Genomic DNA, 17,855 nt, shown 5'->3' on the forward strand with positions numbered 1-17,855 from the left:
ATGTGCAGAAGGGGTTTTGGCAAACTCATACAGGGGTCCATAAGTGGACACTAATCGAAATAAAAGGGTTGAACCTTACTACAACAACTGTGAATGCTGAGAGGTGCAGATAATTAATAGGTTCACACATTCTCCATCTCCCACTGTCAGACAGAGTAGTGACCTAAATGAACTACTGGTCCAACTGGTATGAAATCTCTGGGTTTTTTAATGCCAGTTATGTTATATCAGATTTATTTTAATATCTGTGAACCACCAGTCACTACAGTTATATTTCAATTAAAATAGAAAAAAATTGACATCTCCTTATGGACATCATGTGATCACGTGATACAGACCTTTTTACTGTCTTTTGAGGAAAGGCTTTTACTTGGGGCAGGACTTTTTTTTTCAGATATTATTAAGTTTATTAATTTTCTGAGCATGGGATTTATCTTAATTTTCAACTTGGCTGGGTCTGGGAATCTCAGAAAGTGTCATTATTCTGAAATTAATACCTTTACAGAGTAGGACAGTTGCTTGTCAAATTTCTCTTGGGATGGAGTCAGGAAATGTGATACTCCCTACTACTACTTGATACAGTGAGAATATCCCTACTATATGCACGTAGCTTTCTCCTACCTCTTTTTAAATGCTGGCACTGGAATTAATTTAATGTTAAATCCCAAAATATCAGAGACAAATTAATTAAAAAAAAATAACCCAATTTTAAGCTGAAGTTTTCTGGGTAAACACATGAAAAACATAAATTCTGGTAGGTAAGTGTAGGTACACTGTAAGTGTACTTAAAAGTAACCGAAGAGATTAGGTACTTCAGTACTGACTCATGTTGAATGTCTTGGGTTTTATTCATTTATATGCGGATTTTAAAAGGATTTTTGTGTCATTTGTAGCTTTCAATCATGCCTCCTAAAGCCCTTTATTATATTAAAGAGAAACCTCTTAGAATAGCTTTAATCTAAGGTAATGCCAGGAATCAAGACTGCAGAATCACCTTACACTGCGTAAGATTTTCAGTGTCTTGAGTCATCAGTACAGAGCCTTCTCAGTTGACAGATACAGAAATGGGTTTTACATATGCACGGTAACATTTTACGGACTTGCTTGTAGACAAGCTAAAAGATAAGCTTCCTCTGCTCACAACAGGGACTTGCTAGGGTCTCCTATTCACAACAAATATTTATTCACATTTCTTTTTAGGATTTTTTTCTACCTCTATTAAATTGTTTTCACAATTTTCCTCATTCATGCTTTCAGCATTCTTCAGCTGATGGTCAGAAACTGTGCAGACAACTTTCACTGATTGTTTCCTGCCTGCAGTAGGATACCTTTTACTATTCTGATATTCTTAATTTCCACAAAGGCAGATAATAGGTCATAAAGTTAAATGAGAAAAAAGGCAGTTATTACCAATGCCTATCTTGAAACTTAATGCCTATTTGAAGCTTAACACCTAGCAGCCCAGAAATCCAGATGAAGTAGGAAGATAGTCTAATCTAAAATTCATATCATCATACTAGATGATGCTAATAAATAGTAAAAAATCAAACACAAACTTATTAAATTGCAGGGGATTTAGCACATAAATAAACGAATAAGTAAATAATGTGAAAACATATCCCATCTGCCACTTATAATTAAAATATTGCTCAGGTTCTTTTTTGTTATTACTTTTCGCCTAAAACCTTTGTATGCCAAAACCCTATCTTCTTTTTTAGAGCAAGATGGCAATTTTGTCAACAAATACAGGCCTCACGCAGAGAGAGCTATTTGAAAAGCATCATTACACTGACCAAATGCCGGTATGCAAATGCTAAATAAATTCATCACCAGCTCCGACATACTGGGGTGAACTAAAGGCACCTGAGGAGCCAATACGGCACCTCTGATTTCGGATGCCTGCAGCTGAGGGCAGTGTCCCCCTCAGGCAGGATGCATCGCCTGGGCAGCCCGTCACCTCTCGGCTCCTCGGAGCGGATTTCACAGCAACCTGACCCAAAGCCCCGGCCTAGCGGCTCGCAGCCCCGCAGGGGATGGGTGTCCCGGCCTCAGGCCCGCAGGGGATGGGTGTCCCGGCCTCAGGCCCGCAGGGCTTCTGCCACCCGAGCCTCCCCGTAGCCCCGGCAGAAGCGGGCAGGGCAGGCGGCTGTGTCGCTGGGGCGGACGTGTCCGGGCCGCGTCTCCCCGCCAGCCCAGCCCGACCCAGCCCGAGCCCGGTGCCCGCCCGTCGGGACCTACCTTGGGCATCCGGATGTGCTCCATGGCGGCAGCGCCCGCCGGCCCAGCTCCTCATGCACCTCCCGCAGCCGGCAGAGAGGCAGCCGTACGCACCTGGGCCCTCTCCTGCTTTCTCCTGCCAGCTCTGCTTTTAAATATATATATATACATATATATAATTTTAAAAATTTTATTTTATTTTCCCCCGCATTTTCCGGCGCAGGTAGCAAGGAAAAGGGACTATTTATTCAACGCAGAGAATGTCCCCGTCGCTGGATGCTGGCAGGTCACCGCCTGGCTCCACCTCCCCAGCAGCTGCCATGCTGCCTGTCCGCAGAGATGCTCCGCGCCGGCCCGCCCAGACCCGGACCCGGCCTGCGGGGTCTCTGTGTCGGCTCGCTCCCCCCGCGTACCGAAAGGCGCTCTTCAGCCTTTTTCTGCCTTACCTAAAACAGAATCGCTCTGTCCTTTCTTTCGGGAAAGATCAGATCAGATAGAAGGGAGCTCTGTCTGAGAACGCCTCCCCCTCCCCCCATTTTCTTTTTCGTTCCTGAGCCCAGTGTGTACAATACCTCAAAGACAAAAGCGGCACTTAGCAAAACTGAAGCACTGAACTTTGCTTATCTCAAGTTTTGTGCATCTGTTTTTCTGTAATTCACGATTTTGCTGCATCCTCAGATTTAGATGGGGAGATTTTTTGTGTTTAGTCTTACACTTGAAAATTCTTGTCCTGTCTTTTTCCTTGGCTGGTCCAAAAAATGTGCTACCTCTTGGAGCAAAAAGAAATTCTGGAGAGCTGGTTTCCTCAGCCTACCTGTGTGAAGAGTAAGAACAGGTATCTCTTACGGCCTTTGAATCACTATCATATTCTGAGCAAAAAGACAAACTTTCCATTGTACATGCCTATGTGCAAGTGACTAGTGGTGATAACATTTTCTGATAAATAATAGCCTTTGAGGCTTGCAGGGTGCCCAGGTATTCTGTATTGATCAGTGAGTTCCAGCAATTTTTTAGAAATAGGGCCTAGCCTCATCAAGGGATAGAAACAAATTTGAAGGCCTGTGAAACCACAGAAAGGCCATGATAAGAGCAGCAGAAGCTCCCTGCAGACCCTTCTCTTACCTGCAGAGAACAGAGCATGCTCAATCTATTTTTTATTGATTTTAATATAAAGTACGATCAGAAAAAAACATGAAGCTACCAAAAAACCCAAAGTGAATGCATTTAACCTATGGGAAAGGAAACAACGTGTAGCTGCATTGCCTCCAGTCCTGCCAATGTTTATTTAGTTCTGCCACTTTCTTGCTAAGGCATGGCTTTATGGTTCAGCATCACAAGGTTTTTTTATGCCATCTCTGGCTAGAGGAGACAAAAGATCTACTACCATGAGTTGTACCTAAGCCATCTCTGTATCTGACCATTTTGCTTCCTTCCAACCTTTTTTTAACTCATTTCTGCCTTCCTTTCTCTCATATTTCATTTGCGAGTACTAGGTAGGAGTGGTTGGTTTGACCATAATCTGAGGCACCATCAGTTGGATGAAAACTCTTCTCTTCATGGAGTTTTTAATTGTGCTATTTAGATCTATTCACACAGATCTGAAATGAGGGCTGGAAATAGCTTTTTATGAAAATTTACTGGATGGCATCCATAAAAAGTGCATGAATTGTGTAAAGTGTGGACTTCACAAGACTCTTCGTCAGTGTCATATTTTGCACTCTACTTTAGGCCAGAACTATCAGAATTAATTATGAATTAACCAACCACGAAATATGTTTCCTTTGTAGTTATGGCTGATATGATTCACTGCATACATTACCACATTTTGGCATTTGTGAGTAAGTAAAGTTGGAAGGAAGCAGAGTTATCTTTTCAGTCTCCAGAGATACTTATTCTCTGGTACATCTTGTGATTCATTACAGCCAAGTTCAAGCCCTACTGTTGATGGCAAGAAGACTTTTAGACTTGGGCCAAGAATGCATTTTGTTTCTGCTTCACATTCATCAATAGCTGCAAAATGAAGACATTGCTCGGAGGAGACTGTGTGAGCAATTGGTTGCTCAACATCCTGAGACAGTTTTTGACCTCTCTTGGACTGGTAAAATAATTAATGGGTGAGTGAAGCTTTAGCAGAACTTGGGTTTAGATAATATTTACACCCACTGTAATTATCATGGAAAGCTGAAGTAACCACAACCTTTAAAAAAATTCTCTAACATTTGTTTGCATTTTATGCTCATGGAAACTGCTGTCTTAACAACACTGGAAATGAAATCCTCTGTTCACAGTTGAGTAACAACAAAAAGTTATACTCCACAGTCTTCTCCTTTGCTGGAAAATTTGCCATGCCAACATGACCTATCTGTTGCAACTTCCAACAAAGTTCTTGATTAATGTCACGTGAAAAAGGCCAGCCACTGAAGGCTGGAATGATACCATTTAGTTTTTATATCCAACAACAGTAGAGTCAGCTTTCAGCCTCATCCAGTAAAACTCAAAGCCCATGTTTCACTTCCAATACATAAAAATTACTGTTATATTCAATTGAGTCTCCTGACTGCTCAAACATTTTGCATTTATTACTACCTACCTGGATTGGATTTGAATCATTATGTTAGACCTGGAAGGCTTTATAGATTTATTTGTTCTTTACAATTACTTTTTACTAGTTTAAAGGTGGTTTTGTGTAGACTGCATTTTTATAGAACACAAATTCAAAGCATAGATTTATGTACTTGTATTCTCAGTTTCAAGTGTAGCCTACAGTTGGTCATTTAGCTTTATAGACATAATAAATACTGTCTTGTAGGGAAGAAATCAACTTGAAATTGGTGGTATAAGAGCTTTGCTGCTGGGACAACTATACCCAATGTGACAGAATCCTCCACATAAAGTCTGATATGCGAGACAAAGACCTGGAGGTTTGGGTCAGTCCATGCTACTTTGGACCAAAGGCAGACAGTATTGGTTTGAGTAGATTTGTGGATAAAGAATGGAGAGGAAAAAAAACCTGCTTGGAATCTCACCAAGGAAATGCTTCCAGGCTCAGTGCTGGGAAGAACTGGTTTGTGGACAACAACACTTACTCTTGCAATTCAGCATACAGGTCTTCTTCATACACTATTTGTTGAAAACAAAACAGGTGGGTTTTTTTGCAACAAATACATAAAAACTTTGCTTAAAGGCTGCTTTGTATTTTGGTTTTTTTTTTAATAAGGTCCTAAAGTAAAACTGAATTCTTTGAATGTCCATCAGAATGGCTGAAACTGATGTGATTCCTGCCATCTTACTGACAAGCAGCCATCACAGTAAGTGGCCAGAATCAGTTTTGGCTGACTCGTGCCTCTTGAAATCCTTCTGTATATCAAGTGACTCCTGCAGCCCTTTATCTGTGCTAGCATTAAGGAGATAAGCTGACACTGTGAAAGCTGTCTGTGAAGCCTTGCTTACTAACCTTCTGTGAAATGAACGTTCAGATTACATGATAAGCTTTAAGCTACTGACAAGCAATTTGAGAAATAGCTGATTAAGCAAGGGTCATAGAAATCTGTGAATAGAAAGGGTCATAGTGTATGTCTGAAAGGGTATTATGGTTGGATTCACATGTTCTTTTCTAAAATTTGTCCAGTTTTATACCTGAATCCACATTGTTTCACTTTCACAGTATCAGTATATTTCAGGTTCCATTACTGCTTCTTGGGGTTGAGGAAAAAAATTATTATTTTGATGTGGGTTCTGAAGAAAGTTTGAACTGATTCTGGCATTCCTGGGATGAAATCTCTGAGGATCAGGCAATGTCTTTTCTCTAAATCCTGAAAGTTTCTCACCCTGTGTAGTATTAGATTTGTGTTCTTGATCTCTGTTAATTGTTTTTGTGAGTTGTGCGTGAAAAGACAGTGTTTGATATAATATGTTTCCAGTGTGGAATGTCCGGGGTATTGTTCCAACACTTTTGCTCACTGGTCACAGTCAGGGTGCATGAATTATCATGTTTGAAAATTGTCATCTGAGTGGAAAGAATGCAGTTTCCAGAAAAACATACGTGTTGTATGTGAAGTTTCATTAACTGCAGGTAGCTACAGACATGGTTGTACATAGCTGTTCCCTCTAAGGTTAACAATTAACTAACTTAATTATTATAATCAACACATAAAGCATATGCAGCTACTGTATTTTTGCTGCATGCCACAACATGAACCAACTGAGTTGTTACTCACCAGCTAACATATCTAATGCTGATCTCTGTGCAAGCCTCAAGAGAGCCATTCACATCCTGCTGGCTCAAGAGATATTCCATGGTCTTGGTACCCACACAGGGCTGACCACTCTCTGTCTATACTTGCCAGCCATCTGCCTCACGCACATTATACATTACTGGGTTTGGGAGAGCAATGCTTGAGATTCTCATCCTTTCTAGCCCTTCCCTCTGCCTTGAAGATGCCACTGCTCACTGCATCTGTTTTGCAAGCTGGTCTATGGCAATTGGACCTGATGCTGTTGGACCAAAGGGCACTCCAACACATATCCAGATTTGACCATCATGCAGAAACTGCTGCTTGTGCAGCTAGACAAATTTGCTAAGGGAATACTGTGTCCTGATCTGGGCTTTGGTTGGAGTCCTCTGTGGCATCCTCAGAGTTAGAAAAGATTTTACTTCTATAAAGCTAGGAAAGGGACGGTATCACCATAGCCCAAGCTGACTATAAGAGGCAGAGTAGATATGAAGTTCACAGATATGAAGTTTTAGTTACTGCCCACCATTCAGCATCAATGGACTCCCTTCTTATCATTTGTCACTGTGGAGAAGTAGGTGAACATCATGATGTTTGCAGACCTTTGCTGCTACTCAGTCATTCTTGTTGCTGGCCATCCAGTTTCCACAATAGTGAGATCATTGTCAGTGTAATCATTGTGGACAGCTCCTGCTATCGTGTGATCCATACTGACAGCATCCTCAAGAAACTGGCAACTTTCAGTCATTGTCAAATTCACAGTGAGGAAATTGTAAGTATTTATATTCTCACCCTCTCACTCTCATTTTGTCCACACTCAGCTGATGAATTTATAGGTTTGTGAGGGCAAGTCTTTTGAAATTTTTAATTTTTCAGAGACAAAATGGCTGGTGCCTTCTTCCCTCTGGGGTACCTCAACACTCTACTGAACTGAACTTGCAGTATGGGTCTCCCTGTGTATTCAGGCAGCCTGCAAGCTTATGGCCAAATCACTCTACAACTAAAAAGGAGCATTTATTCCAGCACATTATGCCAGAGGACTCTGAAGGATAAATTAGGTGCTGATAGTTCAATGCCAGCAAAATTAGATCTGCCTGCTGTGCTTTATTTATTGCTGCTTGTCAAGCTCAGACATCCCTTCCCAAGGGGCAGCCACAGTTGAATCTTAAGGTAGGAGCAGGCCTAAGCAGAGTGAATGTCCTTATATCCTCTGTAATATAAGACAGTACTGCAGAACTTAGTTATAAAATAAAACTTTATGATGTTTGGTACTTGTGTAGCAATACCTTTGCCAACATGGTCAGTAAGCTGTGTCAGGAATGTAATACCATATTTAACATTAGTGCAGTCAGCAGAATTAAAGAAAGATGGAACCAAATTTGCCAAGTAAAATAAACAAAGGCCTATGTGTCCAATGAACAGAAAAAGGAAAGCAGAAATCCTTTTTCTTGAAAGGATTTAACTAAGAGTCACGTACTATGTGGCTTGCAGACAGCTGTTCTTCACCCAGCTTGGGCTGTGCAATGCATGCTCTGGCATTGCCTCCTCCCCAACTGGTGTGGAGTTAAGAGCTTGTAGTAAAGCTGTCTCTAGAATCTTGAGGTCCTGAAGGATCTAGTGGTTGCCCCTAGAGAATGGTTAAAATGTCCACATAGACATATGTAAACCATACTGTCCAAGACCAAACCTTAATCCAAAAATTTGTGTAGAAAATCAACCCTGTTGTTCACAGGCTTGAGAAAAGCGAGCAAGGAGACAGACAGCTTTTCTGCTTGATGGTATAACAAGGTTATAGCAGAGAGTGCTTCTCATAATTTTATCCATAGTTCTCTTGCAAGCACACTAACTTTTTACATTACTTTGGTAATTGTTGATTTTGGAGCAGGTATTTTAAATGGAAATACACTCTCTCCCTACAAAACTTCCACTGAGTTGAAAGGTCTGGGATTCCACCCAAGAAGCTGATTTCACAGCACTGAATTACATCCTGATTTTGTCTTACAGGTTTTTCAACAGATTTCAATGCCAGATATTTTTTGGAGCATGGTACACATTACAATTGATTATTTCCTTGAGAATTTACAGCTGTCAAATCACTCCAAGAATGGAGAATGCAGTAGTCAGAGATAACCAGTCAGAATATCAAAAGAATAACAAGACTGTATTTTGTTTCCCCATTTCGCATAATGCATTTTCTAGTACTCTGAATGATACGAGAGCTTTTTTAAAATTTGCATTTAACGAGGCAGCTTAAGGCACAGGATTTTTCACTGGTTTGTTCTCACTGGCAGTGGTGTGTGAAGTAGCTACTTTTTCTCTGACTTTTCTCATCTGTACAACTTCAAACAATCCTAGTTTTTAAAAAGGGAAAACTGGTAAAAACCCAACTATTTTTCAGATGTTTTCTGCCACCTTTTCCTCTCTTGAATGTAATGTCTGGCATAGAATTAAATAGCATCAAGTCTGAGACCTCTTTGAAAACATCTTGCTAAAAGCAGCCTTATTTAGAGGGTGCAAATAAGAACAGTATGAAAGCTCCTATTCAGCTGCAGGAGTCATAACAAATGCATCACAGCATTGTTGGGAAGGAGTACACTAAGTTTCTTCCAAGATGCATTAAAAAAAAAAAAAATAAAAGAATGAAAAAGAATGATATATGTTAAGTAGTGTTAAGAATAGCAAATATGTTTCTGTTATTGTTTCTGGATGACACGTTGGGCAAGACAGCTGCAAGTCTTCACTTCTCTTCTCTGAACAATCCCACACTCTCCTTCACCCTAAATTACTTTTCCCTTTTAATGGAAGATCCTATTTCTTGATTAGGAATTTAATTCTGCAATACACAATACTCACCCAGGAACAAGGGGTTTTAAATGGGAGGATTGAAGTGCATCAGCACTATCCAGGGGCTGTGCAGCCCTTATGAAATTGAAACCTGAATAAAATGCACTTTTACTTCTCTTTGGATGACTTTGCAGTTAGTATGTCTAATCAAGTAATGAAAATATCTGAGTTGGCAGCTTCAGTATTATGATATGTACAATCTTTGACACCTTTTTAGAAGCAGATTTTACCTAATACCTCTTACAGCAAGTACTTAGTGACCAAACCTCATTCTTTGGTCTTTGCATGTTATGAGTCAGAACAAAGTGAACTTTTTGTTTCCTTGTGACATGGAGACAGAGGGATCAGCAGTCTGAACTTTTTTGCCACTGCTTTCAGTCCAACACTCTCCTTCCCAAAGAGAAATTAAAACCCAACTAACTTGCAATGCATTGTTCCATGCCACACTTCACACAACCCCACCTCAGGCCCAGGACTTCAGGGGCTGAGTTGGAAAGCTCCACAAGTACTCATTGCAGGCTGGAAGAGTCCATTCACTGCCTCTAAATAATGGTGCTGCTCTGAGTGATGCTCTGGAGGAGCCAAGAGAGGAAGAGCTGTTAGAAGTCTGTAGATCTATATTATGTCCTGGCCCCTGTGGCTTAAAAGAGGAGTAACATCCATCCACCTTTTGTGGTACTCCTAAATCATACTCCTCTGAAAGTATTCTGATAACAAGCTAAGCAAAACTTGGCATCAAATTCTTGCATCAGCTCTTGCAAGCTGGAGTGACAGTGACAGTCTGAGCCACTTTTGGATGACCTTCAACACTTTCAGCTTTCTCTGAGAGGAGCTGGCTCCCACATTGCACTGCCAGATCCACCCCCACCCCCGTACGTGAGCATCAGTCCCTGCGGACAAGAAGGGTGACACAGCCTGGAGAGGCTAACTATTAATGTGCAGTGACACTTCTGCCTTCTATACTAGGCATGGGAAAGTCCTCACTGAATAGATTGATGTGTTGGAAGTGTGCCTAGCAATACAGAAAGTCTTGAATTTTTTGTAGGCTTTTTTCTTCTATTCTATTTTTTATCTTTTTTTTTTTTTGGCAAATTTCTATGTACTCTGATGGTAGATTTTTTTCCCACAAAACCAGAGGTCTAAAGAGTGTTATAGGCAGGAACTGTACCTGGTCTGATTTTCAAAGGCAGTCATCTTTCCTCACTAGCATCTCAAGGCAGTGTAAGTGCTAAAGGGATTTACAATGCATGTGTGTGTGTCTGTGTGAGAGAGAGACTAAAGGAAAGAGGTCTGAAAGATAATTTAGTTCCCAGAAGCTTTGGTCACTGGGTAGAGTAAGTGAGAGCTTCACCTGGACAACATATGAGCGCAACTTCTCCTGGAGACCAGAGAATCTGAACACAAGATGTGCTGTAAATGTTTTCAAAGTAGAAAAAACCTCAGTTCTTATTCACAGAGCAGAAACTTCTTACAGAAATACAACTATACTTAATCAGCTACTGTGAACTTAAAGGCTTACTGCAAATTTACACCCAGAGATTTGGCTGCTGTCCAGCTGTCATAAGAGAAGAAAGTGCTGATCTAGTGATGTGAGTAAACAGCTGGCACTTGACAAGGAAATTTTGCCAAATTCTTGGATGCAAATATTTTTGGTGCTGACATAATACCTCCTTCTCACTGCCAGAGAATGGTGAAATTCAATTTTATGTATTTCATATGTTAGAAGTTATAGATAGTTTGGTATGGGACAGCTCGGAATTCACATGTTTAGTATATTCCCGAACCTGAGACAGTTCAAAATCTAGCTTCATGATATTTGGTAAGAAGTTACTAGAAGAAACATGGCCACAAAATGTCTCCTCTACCACTGAAACCCTGTCACCATGGAATGACAGCAGAAATACTGTCTGACATGACACTGGATGACCAAGATAATATATGTCCATTCTGAAGTGTAATTATTTTTTGTGCTCTGAGAGGACCATGAGGAAATCCCTTTTATGCCTTTTTAATACATGGCTATCAACATTACTCTCCTGCAAAACAGCACATTAGAGGCAATTCTGATGAATGCTAATAAACCTCTCTATCATCTTAGCTTATTTCTTAAACATTACTGTCATACAACCCTGAGGACATTTGGCTGCATAATCATCATGTTTCTGCATCCATGTCCCACTGACATTCACAAAATTCCACTGGCTTGGTCAGAAGTCATCTAATATTCTTTTTTGTTTTCATTAGTTCCCTCCTCTCTACACCCTCCCACAGATTTCCTGGGTGTGGGCTCTTTTTCTTAAAATCCACTTCTGACTGGTCCCTATAGGACCAGTGACTTTTCAGATTCTCCAGTGCCTGAGGTACAACTTTTCACAAACTTGCAATCCTGGAAGTTTCAGGATTTATGATTAAACTACTTAGTGCACTTAACAGTTAAAGCAGATAAACATAACCTTAGGGATTCCAAAACTAGCCAGTGTTTCAGGTAGTATCAGGGAACTGTAGATACAGATCACATTGCTGTCTGTATTTCCTCCTCTCCTTCCTCACCATGGCTGAGCACTCTCAGCTCCAGTAACAGTCCTTGGAGCAATCCAGGATCTCTACTCCTGAACATAGTTAATTTTTTAAACCACACTGCATACTTTTTCTTTTTCTCTCTACTTCAGCAAGCTTCCTGTTCACTTGGGGGTGCCAGCATTAAAATTTAGCACCACTATGAAATCTTGTTTCTTTTTCATTTGCCACTACTCAGGTTTTCTGTAATTTTTTCCAACCAAATTTCTGAAGTTCTGTGGTAGGGTTCAGTAGTAAATGTTTCAAGTCTTCTATTTAACATGGATTCACATTTTCTTCCTTCAAACAATCTTGTCTGAATTTAGGCTTTAATTATCTCCTTGTCTTACAAGGTCCTCCTGCTTGAATGAAAGACACAAAGATTTAACTACTCTCCATTTCTCATACTCCCATGAGCCAGCAGTTTATAATATGAGATAAATTTTCTGCAAATTTGAAATTGCATGTAAAATCATTAAATCAACTTACTGAAACTGTAGTTCACACACACACAAAAGCCAATGCAATCCTGTTTGATTTCCTGTAAAAATATAGGCAGTATTAGTGTCCTGCACAAGGTCCTGGTGACCTGCTGTATGTGTATGAAACTCTCTATGGTTTTGTTCATCCATGTTCAAGAAATAGGGACTAACTTTAAAGTATATATAAGAAAAGGTCACTATTTTGATCAGGTATGAAGAACCTGCAGCTCAAGAGAAGACCGAAAGCTTTGGGCTTACTGTTACAGGTAACATGAAAGTGGAGAGGGGATATGTTTACTTCCTGCAAACATATTTAAGGAGGAAAGGGATGGGGAAAGTTACTAAAACTAAAGGATAATATTTGAACAAACAAACAAACAAAAAAGTATAAAGTGTCTGTGAATTCATGTGAGGATGAAACAGACCTATGTCCCAAACATCAGGGCAGTGAGGTTCAGAAATACCCTTCCAGAGAGATAACTCAGAGCTGAGGTTCTCCAATGACTGAAAAGTTGCTCATAGGAATATGATAGTGGGGAGTTTTGTGTTGCTTCATGTAGCTTGAAGTGTCTATCTTGAACATAGTTTCTCAGTTTTATGAACACTGCATGAATTCAGGATTTCTTAGGGAAAGTCATATGTTATGGGAAGATGGTTGCACCTTTTTCTGGCCTGACATCTGCAGACATCTAGTTGTGGCACTACAGTAGCTGCATGACTACAAATTGCACCTTACCTATTGCCATTAGCATTAGCTTTAAAAATCTGTTATATTTGAGCAAACTGGATACCACAAAGCTTGGGACTGAAAGGCCTTCACTACCAAGATTAATAGGTCATTTATGTGACAGTGAATGGGGTAGCATCAGGCTGGTGACCAGTCACTGGTGGGGTCCTGAAGGGCTCCATCCTTGGCTCAGTCCTCTTCAACATCTTCATCAATGACTTGAACACAGAACTGGAAGAAATTTTAAGGAAGTTTGTGGATGATACAAAATTGGGAGGAGTAGTCAACTCCCTCAAGGGCAGGTAGTCCCTCGACAGGTTAGAGAGATGGGCAATCACCATCCACATGAAGTTTAACAAGGGCAAGTGCCCAGTTCTGCACCTAGGCCAGGCCAACCCTGGTGGCAAGTACAGATGGGAAAATGAGTAACTGGAGAGCAACATGATGGAGAGGGACCTGGGGGTGCTGGTTGATGGTAAACTGAATATGAGCCAGCAGTGTGCCCTGGCAGCCAGGAGGGCCAACTATGTCCTGAGGTGCATGAAGCACAGAGTTGTCAGCCAGTCCAGGGAGGTGACTGTCCTACTCTACTCTACTCTACTCTACTCTACTCTACTCTACTCTACTCTACTCTACTCTAATCTGCACTGGTACAGCCTCAGCTTGCAGTTTTGGGCACTGCAGTATAGAAAAGACATCAACTTGTTGGAGAGTGTCCAAAGGAGAACACCAAGGATGGTGATGGGTCTGGAAGGGATGACTTATGAGGAGTGGCTGGGGTCACTTGGGTTGTTCAGTTTGGAGAAAAGGAGGCTGAGGGGTGACCTCACAGCAGTATAGGGTTTCCTCACAAGGGGAAGAGATGGGACTTGTGCTGATTTCTTCACTTGTGTGACCAAAAACAGGACTCAGGGAAATGGTAGGAAGCTGAATCAGGGGAGATAACCTCATCAGGTTAGGTATCAGGAAGAGGTTTTTCACCCAGAGGGCAGTTGAGTAATGGAACAAGCTCCCCAGGGATGTGGTCACAGCACCAAGCCCGCCTGAGTTCAAGAAGCATTTGGATGATGCTCTTGTGTACATGGTGTTTTCCTGGGGGTGCCCTACAGAGGGACAGGAGCTGGACTTGATGATCCTGATGGGTCCCTTCCAACTTGGTGTATTCTATGATTCTATATTAGTTCTAAACAGTGAGAAGTGGTGAATCAAATTACACTACAATGAATTGCTTTTAGATCAGTACAGCCAGAGTCCAGCAGTCACTCACAAGGGTGATTCTATGTCTTAAAGAGCATTTAGAGCCAAACTGCTTATTTCAATAGTTACAGTGTTGTTATAACTAGTTATAACTAGTTCTGTTCTGTGTTGGATGGCTTGCTTCTTTGGGTAGCACAATCCCTTTTCTTTGGAAATAAATCCAGTCCATGTGTGCTCATTCTTATAAAAAGCATACATAAAAAATAAAAATATGAACTGCCTCCAGATCCTTGTACTGAGCCCTAATATTTCCCAGGCAATGTTATAAACATAGACAGTGCTCTCCAAAACTATTTGAATAATTAAAATATATTCATCCTTCCAGAAAAACAAAGGACTGAAGGGGATCTTCTGAATCATCATGTTTAGCCCTCAGCTATTGTGAACTGCTCCATTATATGATCTTCTTCATAAATTCAGCTAGCTCCATTTTAAGACAAGTTACTTTATTTCTTCTCTCCACATCACCCCTACAAAGAATTAGACACTGACTCACACATCCCAGCCAAAATGTATTCATGGACTTCTTATTCCAGCAGCTTCTCTTGCCAATCTAAACAGTTCCTCTCTTTCTCCAAATCTTACCCTTTGAAATATATGCTGCAATCTTATCTCCTATCAGCCTTGAGTTTGCCAGGATAAAAACTCTCTTTTGGGTGTATTTAGACTGCAGATTGCAGCACAGTATATATATATCACAAGGTAGCATTTGATGAGGGTGATCTTCCCGTGGCAGCTGGCAGTGCTCAGCAGTCTCTTTCACTAAATTTCTCTTTGCAGTTTCCATATATTTGTGGAAATATAATTACTACATTGTATCTTTACATCAGCATTTTAACAAATGTAGTGATCAGCCAAAGAATTAGAAATTATAATGCAAACTTTAGATACACTGATATATATAATGTAAATATACAAATATTTTTGCATTTCTGGGCAAATATAGTCCAAATAACCAACTAAGGACATTAAAACAGTGTTTTGTTTACTATGTGTAAGAAGATTCATGTAAAATATTGCAACTAACTTATATACGAAAGCAAGCAGACATAATTTGGAAGATTAGAAAGTCAGTGTTGAGAAAGTTACCAATCTCAGCCTTTGTGACCACAGTGCTGAGAAGGCTTTTTCATATTCTCATTTAAAGCCAAGATTCAATGCCTTCTTGCCTGTAGATTTTTCATTCCTCCTACATAAGTGGCTATAGTCATGAATAAGCTCTAAGGGACACATTCTTCCCCTTAGTTCTGCAGAGGTCCTTATGAATCTGAAAACACATCATTAAAGAATGTGCATCTGTTTGTACTGCTGTCAATAGGAAATGTTCCAAATTAAGCCCGTCCCTCTGATATTTGAATCACTGCACATGTTACCTTTAACATTAATATAACACAAATGACAAAACAAAATACATCTTCTACCTTTTCAGTGCTTTCAGCGCTGAACTCAGATGACCTTATTCCACTCCCAATTAAAGTTTGCATCCAACAAAACCTTTTACTCAAATAAACTTATTTTGTTTAATAAAGCACTCAGAGTTCTCCCTAGAGTCTCAGGTCTTTTATTTGTTTCAGAGGCCAGTAGAAACTCAGAAGTTAATCAGTTACCAGATGTAAGCCTAGGATAAGATGCAGCTCCTCCAGTTTCTCAGCAGTCTCTCATATTGATGAATTAATTTAGAAGTACAGGTAAAAGACAGATTTCCTTCAGCATAAAGGATGATATTGGCTCCCCTCATCTTGAGTTATACCCATGGATGATTAAAGTGAATAAAGTATGAGTATTGATGCTATGCAAAAAATAGTCTTCCATCACTTGTTCTCAGCTAAGCTCACCACATTTTAGGTATCAAAAGAGTAACGATGTATGAATCATACTTGTTATGTGTGAATATTGAATAGCAGTTTGAAGAAAGGTGGTACATACAAGTCCATCATATGAATAATACTTCAGACTTACTACCAGCTTTCCTCTGATGAGTCAAAGTATTTTTCATGATACATTTTCAATGACCATGTAATTTTTTATGGATGAATAGTAACCAGAGAAGTGGAACAATTCAACCATTTTGTTCATGCCTGCAGCCACGTTGTTTAGAAAAGAGGTCAAAAGCAAAATCCAGTGGCAGTTGTAGGAAATTATCTAGGAAATATTTTTCTTTGAAGAAAGAACTTCAAAGGAGCAAATGTGAAGTGAAATTATGTGCAATATCCAAAACACGCTGTATTCTTTGCCATTTAAAATCTAGCTTTGTCTCATGAAAAAGCTTCTGCAAACGTGTTCATCAGCTGGAGTACACGTATGTATAAAGTATACTTATATATAAAGTATACATCTGCAAACACAGATGAGCAAAGACATACACAATGCACCTAGTCAGAGAATCTGTGGCATCTCTATAGTCAATTACAAGCCCCAGTTGTAAACATTATTTACCCCAAGGAATATGTCAGTAATTAATGAATGCTGTTGTGTGGAGATGGAGCAGAGCGTGTATAACTGGGTCTGAATAATTCAGACAACTTCCTTCCCATCACGCTAGGCAAAGCTGGATTTAAAAACGTGTCAGTATATATTTATACTCCTTCATTTCTAAGGGCAGAAGGGCTGCTTAAATCTTTCACATCTGGCTGCTCTCTCCCACCCTTTTCCTGTGGGAAGTTCTTCTCTCACATCTGCAGCCACAGAGAAAGGGAAGAATAGCTGTGTGTGGGACTAAACAGCAACCCAAAGGTCAGTAGAATCTTCCTGGGAAAGCTGATTAAATGTATTGCTTTACTCTGCAAAGTGGTTTTGTAAAATTCTTCATCAGTTCCTGAGTGACAGAGACATGCTGAATCACAGGAGCTGATTTGGGAAAGCTGGAGGTTCTGGTATGTAGGAGCTCTTGACTACAGTATAAAACTGTGCAGAACTAAAACGAGCATGTCCGGTGAAAGTCAGAGTAATAGACTTAGTTAAGACCAATGCCATTGATGTAGAATTGCTTTTGGGACTGAAACTCATTAACTGAAACTTCCTGACTGAAACATGTCGAGCAGCTCACATGTCTCACATTGTGTTAACACTGCACACTTAGCATGTAGTGCAGAAAGGCCTGAGCAGACTTTTAGAGATCCATGTTTCCATGTCAGGAAAAATCTAAAAGCACTGACACAAAGCTCTACATGAATACTTAGAAACAAGACTGAAAGACTTGTTAAAAGATTGTCTGAGTATCTTTACACTGAGGCTCATTCTCAAGTGTGAACTTTTTTTCAGGAGTCCTGGGAACTCAGTGAGATAGCATCTGATCTAGTTATCTGATCTTTCTTTATAAATTTCAGACAACATACTTTGTTACCCTCTAAACTGAAATTTTGGACTCTTCAGGATAGCTAAGTGATAGCTAAGTGTCTGGGGACATTAAGTCATACAGTCCATGGACTCTGTTCAGGCTGGGAAAGAGAAGTTTATGTTTCAGAAGCTATTCTGAGCTTAAAGAACTGATAAAAATAATGGTACCCCACAGCATCACTTGCAGGGCTGTACTGAGAAAGA

The 17,855-nt window shown here is 40.2% G+C and overlaps 1 protein-coding gene across 1 annotated transcript in view; it reads right to left on the reverse strand.

Moving 5' to 3' along the window:
• MTMR7 (myotubularin related protein 7) overlaps nt 1-2,332 on the reverse strand; it is a 44,670-nt gene extending 42,338 nt beyond the window's left edge. Inside the window, exon 1 of the mRNA XM_030449544.1 lies at nt 2,239-2,332. Within this exon, the coding sequence (XP_030305404.1) occupies nt 2,239-2,262 (24 nt within the window). The 5' untranslated portion in view covers nt 2,263-2,332. The remainder of the gene's footprint in view (nt 1-2,238) is intronic.
• Between the last annotated feature and the right edge of the window lie 15,523 nt (nt 2,333-17,855).

This window comes from Calypte anna, chromosome 4A (assembly GCF_003957555.1).
Source record: "Calypte anna isolate BGI_N300 chromosome 4A, bCalAnn1_v1.p, whole genome shotgun sequence".
Taxonomy (NCBI): Eukaryota; Metazoa; Chordata; class Aves; order Apodiformes; family Trochilidae; genus Calypte; species Calypte anna.